This window comes from Leguminivora glycinivorella, chromosome 22, assembly GCF_023078275.1.
Source record: "Leguminivora glycinivorella isolate SPB_JAAS2020 chromosome 22, LegGlyc_1.1, whole genome shotgun sequence".
Taxonomy (NCBI): domain Eukaryota; kingdom Metazoa; phylum Arthropoda; class Insecta; order Lepidoptera; family Tortricidae; genus Leguminivora; species Leguminivora glycinivorella.
The window spans coordinates 8,063,612-8,077,121 of record NC_062992.1 but is presented as its reverse complement, the minus strand read 5'-3'; the positions used below and the strand labels follow the sequence as shown (position 1 = coordinate 8,077,121).

The 13,510-nt window shown below is 40.1% G+C and overlaps 1 protein-coding gene across 1 annotated transcript in view; it reads left to right on the top strand.

Annotated features, from left to right (window-relative positions):
• Positions 1 to 13,121, top strand: part of LOC125238093 (sodium-dependent noradrenaline transporter-like) — a 53,237-nt gene extending 40,116 nt beyond the window's left edge. The window contains exons 19-28 of the mRNA XM_048145381.1: positions 551 to 684; positions 2,397 to 2,536; positions 2,961 to 3,064; positions 5,925 to 6,049; positions 7,198 to 7,310; positions 9,653 to 9,790; positions 11,155 to 11,254; positions 11,694 to 11,794; positions 12,285 to 12,452; positions 12,845 to 13,121. Of these exons, the coding sequence (XP_048001338.1) occupies positions 551 to 684; positions 2,397 to 2,536; positions 2,961 to 3,064; positions 5,925 to 6,049; positions 7,198 to 7,310; positions 9,653 to 9,790; positions 11,155 to 11,254; positions 11,694 to 11,794; positions 12,285 to 12,452; positions 12,845 to 12,943 (1,222 nt within the window). The 3' untranslated portion in view covers positions 12,944 to 13,121. The remainder of the gene's footprint in view (positions 1 to 550; positions 685 to 2,396; positions 2,537 to 2,960; positions 3,065 to 5,924; positions 6,050 to 7,197; positions 7,311 to 9,652; positions 9,791 to 11,154; positions 11,255 to 11,693; positions 11,795 to 12,284; positions 12,453 to 12,844) is intronic.
• The last annotated feature ends 389 nt before the right edge of the window (positions 13,122 to 13,510 follow it).

Here is a 13,510-nt window from a genome sequence, read left to right as displayed (position 1 = left end):
AAGTAAAAATAACAGTTTCATAGAATGTAACCGAGCGTGAACTTAGGGCCAGTTAAGATGAACTGCATCGAGCGACTGAAATGTATGTAATGAGCTCCATGCAATATCGCTGTAGTTACCGTTTTTTTTAACCCTGACACAAAAACGACGGGGTGTTTATAAGTTTGACGTGTCTGTTTGTATGTCTGTTTGTATGCCTGTCTGTCTGTTTGTATGTCTGTCGTTTTTGTGGTCACAAAACACATAGAACAATAGAAAATAGGTATTTTTTCTTCTATTTTTTATTTTGTTTTTAACCCCCGACGCTTTGTCTGTCTGTCTATGTGTGTGTCTGTCTGTGGCATCGTAGCTCCCGAACGGATGAACCAATTTAGATTTAGTTTTTTTTGTCTGAAATCTGAGTTAGTCGGGAGTGTTCTTAGCCATGTTTCATGAAAATCGGTCTACTATGTCGCGGTCGGGGGTTTTTTCAAAATTTTAATTTTGTGGTTATCTGTCACATATCTTGGCTTCGTAGCTACAACTATAGGGAACGATTTTCTTATTTCAGTCGAGCCGTGTTGGAGATGCAGTACTCCGAAGGCCTAAACGACCTTGGCTTCCCGAAATGGCAACTTGCCCTGTGTCTCGGTCTGGTCTACGTCACCTTGTACCTTTCACTCTTCAAGGGTGTCAAGAGCTCTGGTAAGACTTGGCAAGGTTTGGACCTGTAGGCCTAGCACATGATGGCCGCGGGAGTATGTCGCCGCGAGATAGACTACCTGTCCTTATGTCATTAATACAATTAGACAAAGACGTGTCATCTATCTCGTGGCGACATACTCCCGCGGCCATCATGTGCTAGGCCTACTGGTGCCGTAGCCGAATGGCATTAGGCTAGTTTCCTATAGACTTATATTGACCGGGATAAAGACCGTGATTACCTTTTTGATTTTTGTCGAGCTCCCGATATTTCGACGCAGTTGCATGCATCATGATCACGGAAAACTGACGAAGGCGGGTGGATGTTAAAGTTGTATAGACAGCGCGCGATCTACCCTCCTTCGCGCGCGTCGGCTGCGTTCACTTTCAGCGTTACCACTGGAGCTCGACAAAAATCAAAAAGGTAATCACGGTCTATATCCCGGTCAATATAAGTCTAATGAAAATAACCGTGAATCATTCAAAACTCTCTTAGTTTCCTATATTTAAAATAAAATATTTTATGTAGTGCACGAAATAAAGCTTAACGTAATTAGAAGAAAAACATGGACAGTAGTTATGTTTAAACATAATTTCTATTTAATAAGTCAAAAAGAAAGATAAAAAAAGTAAATGAATTGACCGTGACGTCACTCCTCTGTATTTCATAGTAATTCCATATTAGCAAATCGTTTTGTCATTTCTTAAAAAGAAGCTGATTTGACTAGTAGGAAACTAGCCTTTTCTGCGACGCGAAACGAAAACGAAACGCCGCGAAAGGTGGTCTGGCTCTGTCGCGCCAATACGCACGAGCGATAGATATAGATATCTTCGAGCGTTTCGTTTCGTGAGCGTGTCGTGAGCGTTTGTGCCATTCGGCTACGTGGCCAGATAAGAAACATATAGATTAGTTACGAATAATATTCTACGATATCTCCTTTAAAGCTCAGGGTCACCATTGTACTTTCTTAGGGTCCCCCCACATCTAGCGTCTCGCGAGCGTGGCGTCCTGCCAACTGGCAAAGCCTGGCCCCAAAGCCGAATGGCATTTCTCCGACGCCAAACGAAAGCGATACGCCGCTGGCTCTGTCGCGCCAATACGCAAGCGCGATAGAGATAGATATCTACTAGCGCTTCGTTTCGTGAGCGATTGTGCCATTCGGCTAGCCACCCTGATGCCGCGTCGGCGCAACGTCGACGCAACGTCGACGCGGCGTCTTTTTCCATGTTTCTCTTCTACGTACCTAAATACTTACCTTAATATCTACTGGTTTTGTGCAATAAAATTTACGATTATGATTTTCTGTATGGTGAAGGTACTTCTACAATTAGGCTGCTATAAACATAATTCCAAATAAATATTTTTTCTTTCTTTTCTTTGTATAATTTCAAATTACATGTTCCTTTGTCATATCGACTCATATTCATCAGGATATAGTTTTATTTGGGTTCAAGGGATATTACAAATCAACCTAGATTATTCATGAAATAAAACTATGGAAACGGATTAAATCGCGTATAATGAATTTACAATTCATCCGCGTCAACGAAACGTCGGGATGAATTGTAAATTCATTATAAGCGATTTAATCGGTTTCCTTAGTTTTATTTCATGAGTAACTATCGCGGTAACCGAAGACAATATTATAACCTAGATTATTCTTCACTAACATTTTCATTAATTTCATTACTAACACTGACCCTACTAACTCTAGGTAAAGTAGTGTGGATGACAGCTACCATGCCTTATGTGGTTCTCTCCATACTACTAGTAAGAGGTCTACTACTGCCGGGAGCCACTCGAGGCATCGCTTACTACCTGCAGCCAGAGTTGACGAGGTTGAAAGACACGCAGGTAAGATATTCGCTAAGTACACGACTAGTGCTGCCTTCTTTTCTATGTTAAATGTCACGGAGCTCCAACGGCTGCGGCTAGCATTAATCTTGAATTATTGACATGTCCATAAAATTATGTGTATTTGTGGCAATCAGCGCCATCGCCACTCCTTTACACAGAGTATTGGCCACTCCCGCAGTTACCGCCTGTCAAAAACGCGCCCTGACATATCTCACACATACAAGTATGGAACGTGTTCACCTACACGAGCTAAGACTGTGTGCGTAGGAACGCAACTCTCTTATACATTTGATCGGCATTGTCCGATGTGTGCATTACGCACGCTGACAATACTGAAGCTTTCGACGTTCAGAACAAATCCAGACTTCCCTTGCTGGTACTTGATATTCTCAGTCTTGTTAAAGTAATATACTGTTTTCAGGTGTGGGTGGACGCAGCAGTTCAGATCTTCTACTCGGTGGGAGCTGGTTTTGGTGTACACTTGTCCTATGCCAGCTACAACACCTTTCACAACAACTGCTACAGGTAGGTTCTTAATTACCTGAGTAAATAATTATGTATAGTTATGTTCACTACTCAAGTAGATACGGCAGCATAACGAGCGTCACTGAGGCATAAGAACGATTTGGCCTCTTGCATTTAAAATGATAATGAGTCAATGTTATTGTAAAATGCAGAGATGTTAACTATTTGAAATAAAAGCATTTCAAATAGAAATACAAAATACAAAATACCTATTTTGTATTTGGTATTTTAAATACTTTTATCTAAAACTATTTTGTATTTTATTTGAAATACTTTTTAGTACAAGTATTTTGCATTTTCTACCACTTCAAAATACAAAATGCTTTTTGTCACTTTTTGACGTAAGATAGATGGTACCGAGCGCGTATTCTATTTTTTATTTGTCTGTCTAAGTTATGTACTGGCCCCGTAGCCCAGGGCCGGATTAAGGGTAGAGCGAGTGGAGCGGCCGCTCTAGGCGCCACATGGCAAGGGGGCGCCAAAATCGAGAATGTGGAAAAATTCATACAAAAAAATGATACGTTGCGTGGGCGCGCACATATCACAAAATGGCGAGAGGAGTCGGGAATGAATCCACTATTGAAAATTCAGATTAAGTGGAAAGTTGCACCACATTGCCAACATATACCAACATTCATAAGGGCGCTGTAAAAGGAGGATTCTAGCCCTTGACGAACCACATTGTTGTGCGGCGAACGACAAAGTTACGTCGCTATCCAAATGCAAAAGTATGAGTCTACCCGGCAGTCCAAAGCGGAGTTCCTCATAAAGCCAAAGGCGCAAACGTTTCAGAGAGGCGCAATTTTGTGAGTCCCAGCAGATGGGGAGCGAACTTTAAAGCACTAAGATCACTTAGTGGCAAAATAACGAAATGGGTATCTCGACGTTGACGATCGAGTCCGCAGTTAATCTCTTAATTAACTCTTAGTATTATAAAAATAATAGTGATGGGGAAATATTAGGCCTAAAAGTCGGGAACATAGGCGCCCTGTGAAGTCAAGATATCCCAAAATATGTCAAAGACCGCAGCTCTGCAGAACATAAAAGCTTGAAAGTTCGCGGATTCCCCTTACTTATAATAAATCCAGTAAAAAAAAATCGCGCTCGCTTCGCTCGCGCTTACTATTTATATGTTCTCTTTTAGTTACTTAGGAAAAAATCCGAATCTGCTTTCCTAACTTAGCCACTATAGTGCTCCATTTTCTTTGTTATTTTATGTATTTACATGATTATCCACGTTTAGCCCCACGTAACTATACTAGGGTGCGACTACGAAAGTTCAACCATTTGTCCCTTTCGTACTCTGTATCTGTATGATGAAATCCATAAATTCTGTATTACGTTAATCTTCAAATTACGGCATTAATATGAAAAAAATTTCGCGCTCGCTCCGCTCGCGATTTATTTTCCTACGTGGTGAGACCTTACTAAGGGGCGCCGAAACTCAACCTCGCTCTACCCTGATCGAGTGCACGGGCCGGCGCTGCCGTAGCCGAATGGCATTTCTCCGACGCCAAACGAAAGCGATACGCCGCTGGCTCTGTCGCGCCAATACGCAAGCGCGATAGAGATAGATATCTACTAGCGCTTCGTTTCGTGAGCGTTTCGTGAGCGATTGTGCCATTCGGCTAGCCACCCAGACCGGGACAACACGTTTGGAAGCGCTTTATTTAATATTTTACAAAAACACACTTATTTTCTGTGCTGCCAACATAGTGGTTAGACTAACTGTAGGCATTTCTGTTTAGTACACCTGTAATGTATTATGCTTAATTAATATTACTATTATTTTAGGATTTCTTTTTCATATTTCATACATATTGCAATATAACTCTTTCATTCGATTTTTATAATATTAGGTAAAAGATATGGAGACAATCCATTTTTGGCTTCACTTTTTAACGTTAATTTTATAGAGCCAGGTTTCTGGGGTCTCAGGTGATTCTGTGTTTTAAACACATCTTTAAAATATAAGTTTTACCTTATGTCAAAAAGGTATTTTATTTGAATAAAGGTATTTTGAAAATATCTATTTTGCATTTTGTATTTCAAATACCTTTTTGTAAAACTATTCTATATTTTTATTTGAAATGGGTAAAAAACCAAAGTATTTGCATTTTGTATTTAAATACGTTGCACTACCTATTTTTTAACATCCCTGGTAAAATGACTCCCAATAAATATAATATTACCATCATTTAGTTATAAGCATTTAGGTTCTCCTAAAGTTAACGTTTTCAATGCTTGACACCTTGATTTAGTTATAGTATTTTCTACTCCCGAACTGTGAAATTCGTCATTTACAGGGTCGTGCACAGAGCTTTAAAACCCTACATAAACGTATATTCCCCAAAGCCAGCGTCCGTCGGCTTCCCGCGCATGCACGCAGTAACGAAAAAATTGAAAACGCATTGTTTGGCTCTGTAACCATGGCAACGTATTATTCTAACGATACTGCGCGCGTGCGCGGGATGGCTTTGGGCAGCTGCGCTGGCAGTGCAAACCTTTGCGTCAAAATACAGGAAACAGTGTGAATTTCACGAATTTTATTCTAGAAAACTATTAAAAACTAAGTGCATGGTCCTAGAAAAAGTATTGTATGCAACGGTGTTTAACTGAAACAAAAAATACTCGTGGCGTTTTTATTATCAATTTTCGGCTTCGCCTCAAATTGTTACCCACGCCAATCGTCTTTTTTGACCTCCTAAAACGCCCGTTGCATAAAAGATTCAAATTTAATAGTTATTAGTTAACTAAATGTATCTCTAGGACCACTCTTAGATAACACCTCGTATTTTACCTTTTCTACGAGTATAGGTAATATTAATTTTTTCTTTCTCCATTTTCCAAATGTTTTCAGAGACTGTTTGGTGACAACTTTAGTGAACTGCTTCACGTCTTTCTTCTCTGGTTTCGTCATTTTCACGTACCTGGGCTTCATGTCTCACAAGCAGGGCGTGCCTATATCATCAGTGGCCACCGAAGGTTAGTAGATTTCTACATACTTATATAAACCGGGATTACCTTTTTAATTTTTGTCGAGCTCCCGATATTTCGACACAATTGCATACATCATGACCACGGAAAACTGAAGGCGGGTGGATGTCAAAGTTGCGTAGACAGCGCACGATTTACCCAATTCTCGTCTATGCAACTTTGACATGACATCCAGCCACCTTCTGCAGTTTTCCGTGATCACGATGTATGCAACTGCGTTGAAATATCGGGATGTCGACAAAAAACAAAAATATACCGGTCAATATAAGTCTAATGACAATAAGATATCGTGCATCATTCAATTGAAACTCTCTCTACACACCAATTATTTGACGAAAATATGATACAGATTTATGCAAATTCATAAGATGGAAATTATTTTTTTCAAAATGTCAACTTCAATATTATACTTACGTAGCTGAAATGGAATCCTACCGGCTGCGCCAAGTCAGGGTATATATAACAATGATAGTCGAGTTGGACTTCAAAAATGTTTATTTTATAGCTTCATACTGAATACATCGAAGACGTTTGAAGACTTGATTTGCCAAAGTTGGCACCAAAGAATAGGAAGGAAGGTGGTTGTTGAAAAAAATCAAATGCGTATGTATTCCTATTAAATTACTTATACGTACTTACTATTAAGGCTCAGCGACCCGAAGTGGATCTTGGCCTCCGACACTAGATTCCGCCATTCGCTCCTATCCTGTGCAATCTGGTGCCACTCGGTCATTTGAAGGTCACACAAGTCTTTCTGGACGTCATCATATTAAATATAAAAAGATCATACCATCCCATACATTAAAATGCGACCGCCTAAGAACCCATATACACTACACCACACATAGATGGCGCCACAAAAAAAGCCTTGTTGCCATCGATAATTTGTAGATTGGCGTTAAGTGTCAATTTCAAGCCCTAAATCTATGTCAAAAGTGACACTTAACGTCATCTACAAGTATAATCGAAGGCCACAAGACATCTTTTTGTGGCGCCACCTATGTATGTGTGGTGTATTGTATGCGCGTTCTTAGGCGTTCGCATTTTAATGTATGGGAAGGTATGATTTTATATTTAATCTATGACCTCATCGATCCACCGATTAAAATGATTAAGCCAAATTATTTTTATTTCAGGACCCGGGCTAGTGTTTCAAGTGTACCCAGAGGCCGTGGCTACGCTGCCAGGAGCGAGCCTCTGGGCCATGCTATTCTTCTTCATGCTCATCATGCTTGGCTTAGATTCAGGGGTAAGTATATACCAAAAACATATAACGCCGTGTCTTGCGTGGGCGACGGTCGCGCGACCGTCGCGCGATCGTCGCCGTCGCGTCTCATACTTCCATATCGATAAGGTTTGATTTCGTATGCGTCGCATCGCCGTCGCGCGACCATCGCGCGACCGTCGCCCACGCAAGCCACGGCGTAAAAGTCCATCTAGACAGATAAACTAGAAAAAAACGTACCTCAGTACTATACAGAAAAAGGTACGGTAGCCTATATGACGTTGCAGCTTTGAGGGACGCTCAGCTAGATGACGCTAATATTAATATTTTACATTTGAACACCTATCAAGCTAAGAATATGGGCCAAATTGTCAAAACTGAGGTTCAAAAGTATTAAGCCTGTGTCAAGAGATGGCAGTCTATGCACTGTGATTTGATTACACATTTTTCCCCTCACTAGCTCGGAAAGACGTGTTTTGTCCTTTAATACCAGCGGGTCAAAACACATTTTATCCACTAGTGGGTAAAGTAATTTGACCTTGAAAAAAGTCAAATTAACTGCTTTAAAATTGATAAAAGTAGGTGAATCTAGTAATAAAGATGATTTACCACCCGTGGAACTACTGGAAGCAGTGATAAACGCATTTTTTGCGTTGTAGTTTCCTCGCTATAGTGAGGGGAAAAGTTTTGTGTTAGACTCGGGTGCAAATGTATTTTACTTCTCGTGTGTTAAACTCGCTTCGCTCGTGGTTCAACTAAAGAATCCTATCACTTGCTTGTTTTTCAATTCCACACTCGGCGTTAAAATACAACTTTGCCCCCTTTTATAACAAATAACTATTACTTCGACAGTCGATCCTCTTTGGTATATACGTATACTTCTTGTTCTTCTATAGAACTTTATGCGTTGAAAAGTCTGACGGCTCAGCCACGACATTGGTCTAAGCGCAACAGCGGTGAGCGGCGGCTATACATTGAAGCGAGATACAACGATGGGACTTTTCATTCGCACGTATGGCTGCCGCTCACCGCTGTCGCGCTTAGACTAATGTCGTGGCTGGGCCGTGAGTATAAGGCTTGAGTGGTCGCTTAAAGCGGAGGCTTGCAGCGGGGCAAGCGAACGTGCGTGCACCCTTTGCAGCGGCGACTCAGGAGTCTCAGGATACTTGTATGAGCTTCAATTATTTGACATGCACGCCGCGCGCCTAGGGTTGTAAATAGAAAAAAAAACCAAATGTTTTTATTCAGAATTGTGAAAAAAAAAACATGAAAAAAAACCGAGCACCTTGGTTTTTTTTTCTAAATATGTTTTTTTTTCAGATGAACAAATAATACGACAATAACGGTTCTTCGTGAGTTGTAACGTGTTTCAATAACAATAACGTAAATTTTAATTCAATTAACATTCAGTATACAAACGTTTATTGGGGAATCCCCGATGCTGCGTGTAGCGTGGAGAGGTGGTGTTGCCAACAGTAAAAAGTGATAACTACCAACTACAGATTTCGTAAATGTTACTTTTATAAGACCAGAAATTAAAGTTATTTGATTAAATTCGTTTAATAGTTAACGTTAAGTCTAAAAAACCGTATAAAAGTATTAACTATTTTGCAAATTTTGAGATTTCGTACTTTAGAAAAAAAACATACTCCAGAAAAAAAACTGTTTTTTTTCATGTTTTTTTTTTCAAGCCAGAAAAAAAACCGTTTTTTTGCAACTCTACGCGCGCCCCGTGCCGCTGCACGCCTAATATAAGCGTACACTCAGGCCTTACGAAATGCATTATGGCAGCTACTTTTTCTTTTATCCTGACTCCTCACATTCTTAGTTAGGTATGCTTACCAAGTTTTCATAACCTCAAGCAGGGGGCCGATTTTTGAGTCTCACCGTCACTAAAATACCGGTTGAAAACGGTGACGTGCCTATTATTTTCAGTGACAATTTTCTGAATTCGAACGCATGAGACTCAAAAATCGGCCCGCAGGTTCGAATCCCAGTTATGTATAAGAGATTTAAACAAAGTTTGAATGTGATTATTATTAAATTTAAAATCGAAGCCATGTTTCATAAGAACAGATGTCGCTATATCTTATAGTTTCTGACTTATCCATTTTTTTTTTTATACTACGTCGGTGGCAAACAAGCATACGGTCGTTTTAGATTGATCAACCTGTATACATTATTATAGACACTTTGTCGACTAAACCCCTTATTCATAAACGTACTCTAAAGTTATCAAGCCGATAAAGTTCGTTTGTCTCTTTCCGACTTATTGGTGTGATAGAAAAGGACAAACGAACTCTATTGGCTTGATAACATTAGAGTATGTTTATGAATAAGGGGGTAACAAATGTTTTAATTTTCAGATGGGAGGCCTAGAATGTGTAATAACGGGTCTTTTAGACCTGACACGGGAGAGCGGGGCGCATTGGCTGCGTCGGGAGCATTTCACCCTGCTCGTGGTCTGCGTCTCGTTTTGCGTGGCTTGCATCAATATTACTCCAGTAAGTATGGCGAGGGTTGGATAACGGCCGGTAGCGGTAGGGCTAGCACTCACCAGAAGGCCCAGTCGTCCCCAAAATGTCGACGTAACGGCCCAGCCACGACATTGGTCTAAGCGCGGCAGCGGTGAGCGGCAGCCATACGTGCGAATGAAAAGTCCCATCGCTGTGTCTCGCTCCAATGTATGGCCGCCGCTCACCGCTGTCGCGCTTAGACCAATGTCGTGGCTGAGCCGTAAGACCGCCCCACAAGGATGGGGCGCGACCCGATACAGCCCTCACAGCGCCCAGCGCGAAAAGGGGCTACTCACACCCCAGCAGGCAGTGCCGTCCCGTGCGCTCGATCAGAGTAGAGCGAGTTTGAGTGTCGGCGCTCTAGGTAAAAGTTTTATGTACATAGGAAAAAAAAATCGCGAGCGCAGCGAGCGTGAAATTTTTTCCTTAGGCAGTAATTTCAGTGTTTTGTCACTGTATGTATGCCCTTCGGTTTCCAAGTGCTTTGAACTTTTCTCATCGTCAGGCCGTTTTCATATTATCCGATCCGATATCGGATGTCGGAAGGATTTCAATAGAAAAAATCCAAGATGGCACCTGTAATGTATGGGATATCGGTCCGACATCCGATATCGGATCGGACAATGTGAAAACGCACTCACGCTTACGCTCCTTTGACTCATACAAAATTGCGCCTCTCTTTACGATTTTGGCGCCCCTTTACCGTTCGGCGCCTAGAGTGGCCGCTCCACTCGCTCTATCCTTAATCCGGCCCTGCCAGCAGGGGTGTCGAACGATATTGCAGCAGAGCAACCTGCCGCTCCAAAACAAGGCAGCGAACGACCGGTCGACCGCCCCACAAGCTGGGGCGCGAATCGCCGCAGCGAAAACGATGACGTGACCGCTTATAGAGTTTCCCATAATTATGAGTCGAATGCTATTAATTCTACGAATGCGTAGTCAAAGCATTCTCGTAATTTATTATCATAAGAAAACTTTCACTTCTAATTTATATTCCAACTTTTCCCAAATCTTGAATTGTTTTAATACAAAAGGCCTTGAAGGTTCCTTATAATAACAAATTTCTTTTGTAGGATGACATTTACAATTTACATGTTCTAAATCATCATAAAAGTATCATAGTACCTACTATGGTAATAATTTCTATCTTTGCTTTACCACCTCGACAAAGTTGCAGGCTAAATACAACTTTGCCTGGGTGTCAAATTATTTTTACTGGAACTTAGTTAGGTACTGGTATCAGGTAGGTCCGGTTTAGGGGATTTTAGACCCAGGCAATGTTAGGCAGGGTAGGCAAAGTTGCAGCATTTGACATATATACACAATACAATTATTTATATTCTATATCGCAGGGTGGAATATACATGTTCCATCTTCTGGACACGTACGCTGCCGGCATATCGCTTCTGTGCTCCGCATTATTTGAAGCCGTTGCAGTCTCCTGGTTCTACGGTAAGTTTAAGTGTTGTTTTTCCACGATTAATGCACTATTTGATAATAAGATTTGTAAAAATTATCTCTATAAATACTACCTTAACTATGTTTAGAATGTATAACTGCCTATAATTTAATATATTAAAGCCGTTTTCTGTACGAAACATCTACTTAACATTATATCCAATTCTTTAGGGTGCGCGCCCACGAAAAGTTGCGTCGCTCCGTGTGCGCACTTTCATACTAGGCTCATACTGGACAAAAAAGTCGCTTCGAAAAGTCGCTCGTGGGCGCACCCTCTTATACCTACATAGTGAAAAGGGAGCAGTCGTTTTGTTTTTAATTAGTAAATATTTAAATGGTATGGAAAAAATTGATTAGGAAGATTTATAGGTAAAAAAAAAAAATTAAGTTAATGGTGTCATCGCGTGGTATTTAAAAACTGCATTATTTATAGGGTTGAAAAGGTTCTCGGACGACGTGGAAGAAATGCTCGGCTTTAGACCTGGATTGTACTGGAGGATATGCTGGAAGTTTGTCAGTCCAATATTTATTATAGTAAGTTATATCTTTTATTATTTTACTAAATACTACATTTCATAATTTAAGCTGCATATGTATATCGAGGTTTATTAAGCATGTGTATTGGTAATGGTACAAAGAGGGTCCTTACTTTTACCTTCCTTATTTTGTCATTTTATTTATTTTTAGAACCTATGAATAAGTACCAGTCGACTTCCTAGACTTTCTTTAGTGTCACTTAAAGAAACTTTACAAAGACCTACAAGATTTTCCAAGTTACATCTGGAGCATTCCATGCAATAGTCTACCGCTGTCCCGTACAAACTCGAAGTTTCTGCAAAGTGGCTGATGTAAGAGGATCTTTTTCTATAACAATGTGTAGAATTATGCACAGAAAAATAAACACCCGCTTTATACGATGAAAATATAATCGCAACATTCGCAACAAACGAAATAGGTATAATGTGTTTGTACGGGACAGCCCATGAGATGTAAAATAGTTTTAATTCAAACCTTCATTTCACAGGGTGTTGTAGTCTTCGGACTGCTGTACCAGCAGCCGCTGCAATACCAGCAGTACATGTACCCTCAGTGGGCCGAGGTGCTGGGCTGGGGCTTGGCCTGCTCGTCCATTCTCATGATACCCATCGTGGCCATCTATAAACTACTTACTACACCAGGGACGCTGCGGCAGGTATGTTCCATTTTGATTATTAGACTTATATGTATTGACAGGGCCTGATGCCCGTTTCGGTTTTTGTAGAGTTCCCGATATTTCGACGCAGTTGGATCATGGTCACGGGCTTAAGAGTCAGTGAAACTAACCATGAATCATTTAAAACTCATGCTTTTTTTTTGAACTAAGAATGATCTGAATTTAGGCTGACAGATGTGATGATCCGTACATACTTCGAAGTTTAATTCAAAGCTTGAAAATATAATGTATCCCCTTGTCAACACGGTGAATTCTATCAACTTTTAACATGGAATTATGGGGCTTTCATATCAACATCGGATTCGCTCGTTATACATATAAAGTAGATTGGTTTTATTTAGTTAAATGAAAATGCTCTTTTTTGCTTACAGCGAGTGGCATGCTGTTTGTCTCCAGAATCAGAACACGAAGCTATCCGGGCTGGAGCTCCCGTATCTAGGTTTACTTGGCGGCATTGGCTTTATGTATAATATCAATAGGTACTGAAATACTGAACTAAGTAGGAAAGGTACTAAAGCTAAAGGTTCGGCGCGCACTATATTTTTTTTCATTCGTTGGTAGGCAATTTCAAATTTGCGGGCAAAGTTGACAATCATATCATTGCATGCATGCATGCTCTCATTTTTCAATTGTCATGGTTCTATGTAAGTAATGTGAGTATTGATTTTAGTGGCAATTCAACGGGGCAAGAGGTTGGGAAAATGTCACAAACTTGTCTGTATTTATTTAAAAAAATCTCAGTATGTGGTGTAGATAATGACAAAAATAATTAAGGAATGTGCTTGTGAACATATTGTATATATTTTAAATTCTAATAGAGAAAAATCATGTTTCCTTCAGTAGTAGTTAATGATCAAAATATTATAAAGTAGGTACTTAGTTAAATAAGTGTTTGATACTTTAAGTATCTTAGTACCTATAAATATGCATTATAAATAAAAAACTTATTTATAGTATTCTTCTCCAAATATTCTTCTCCAAAACATTGTTTACTTATTTTTAGTTGTTAGTTTATTATTAAAATGAATTTTAGTGTA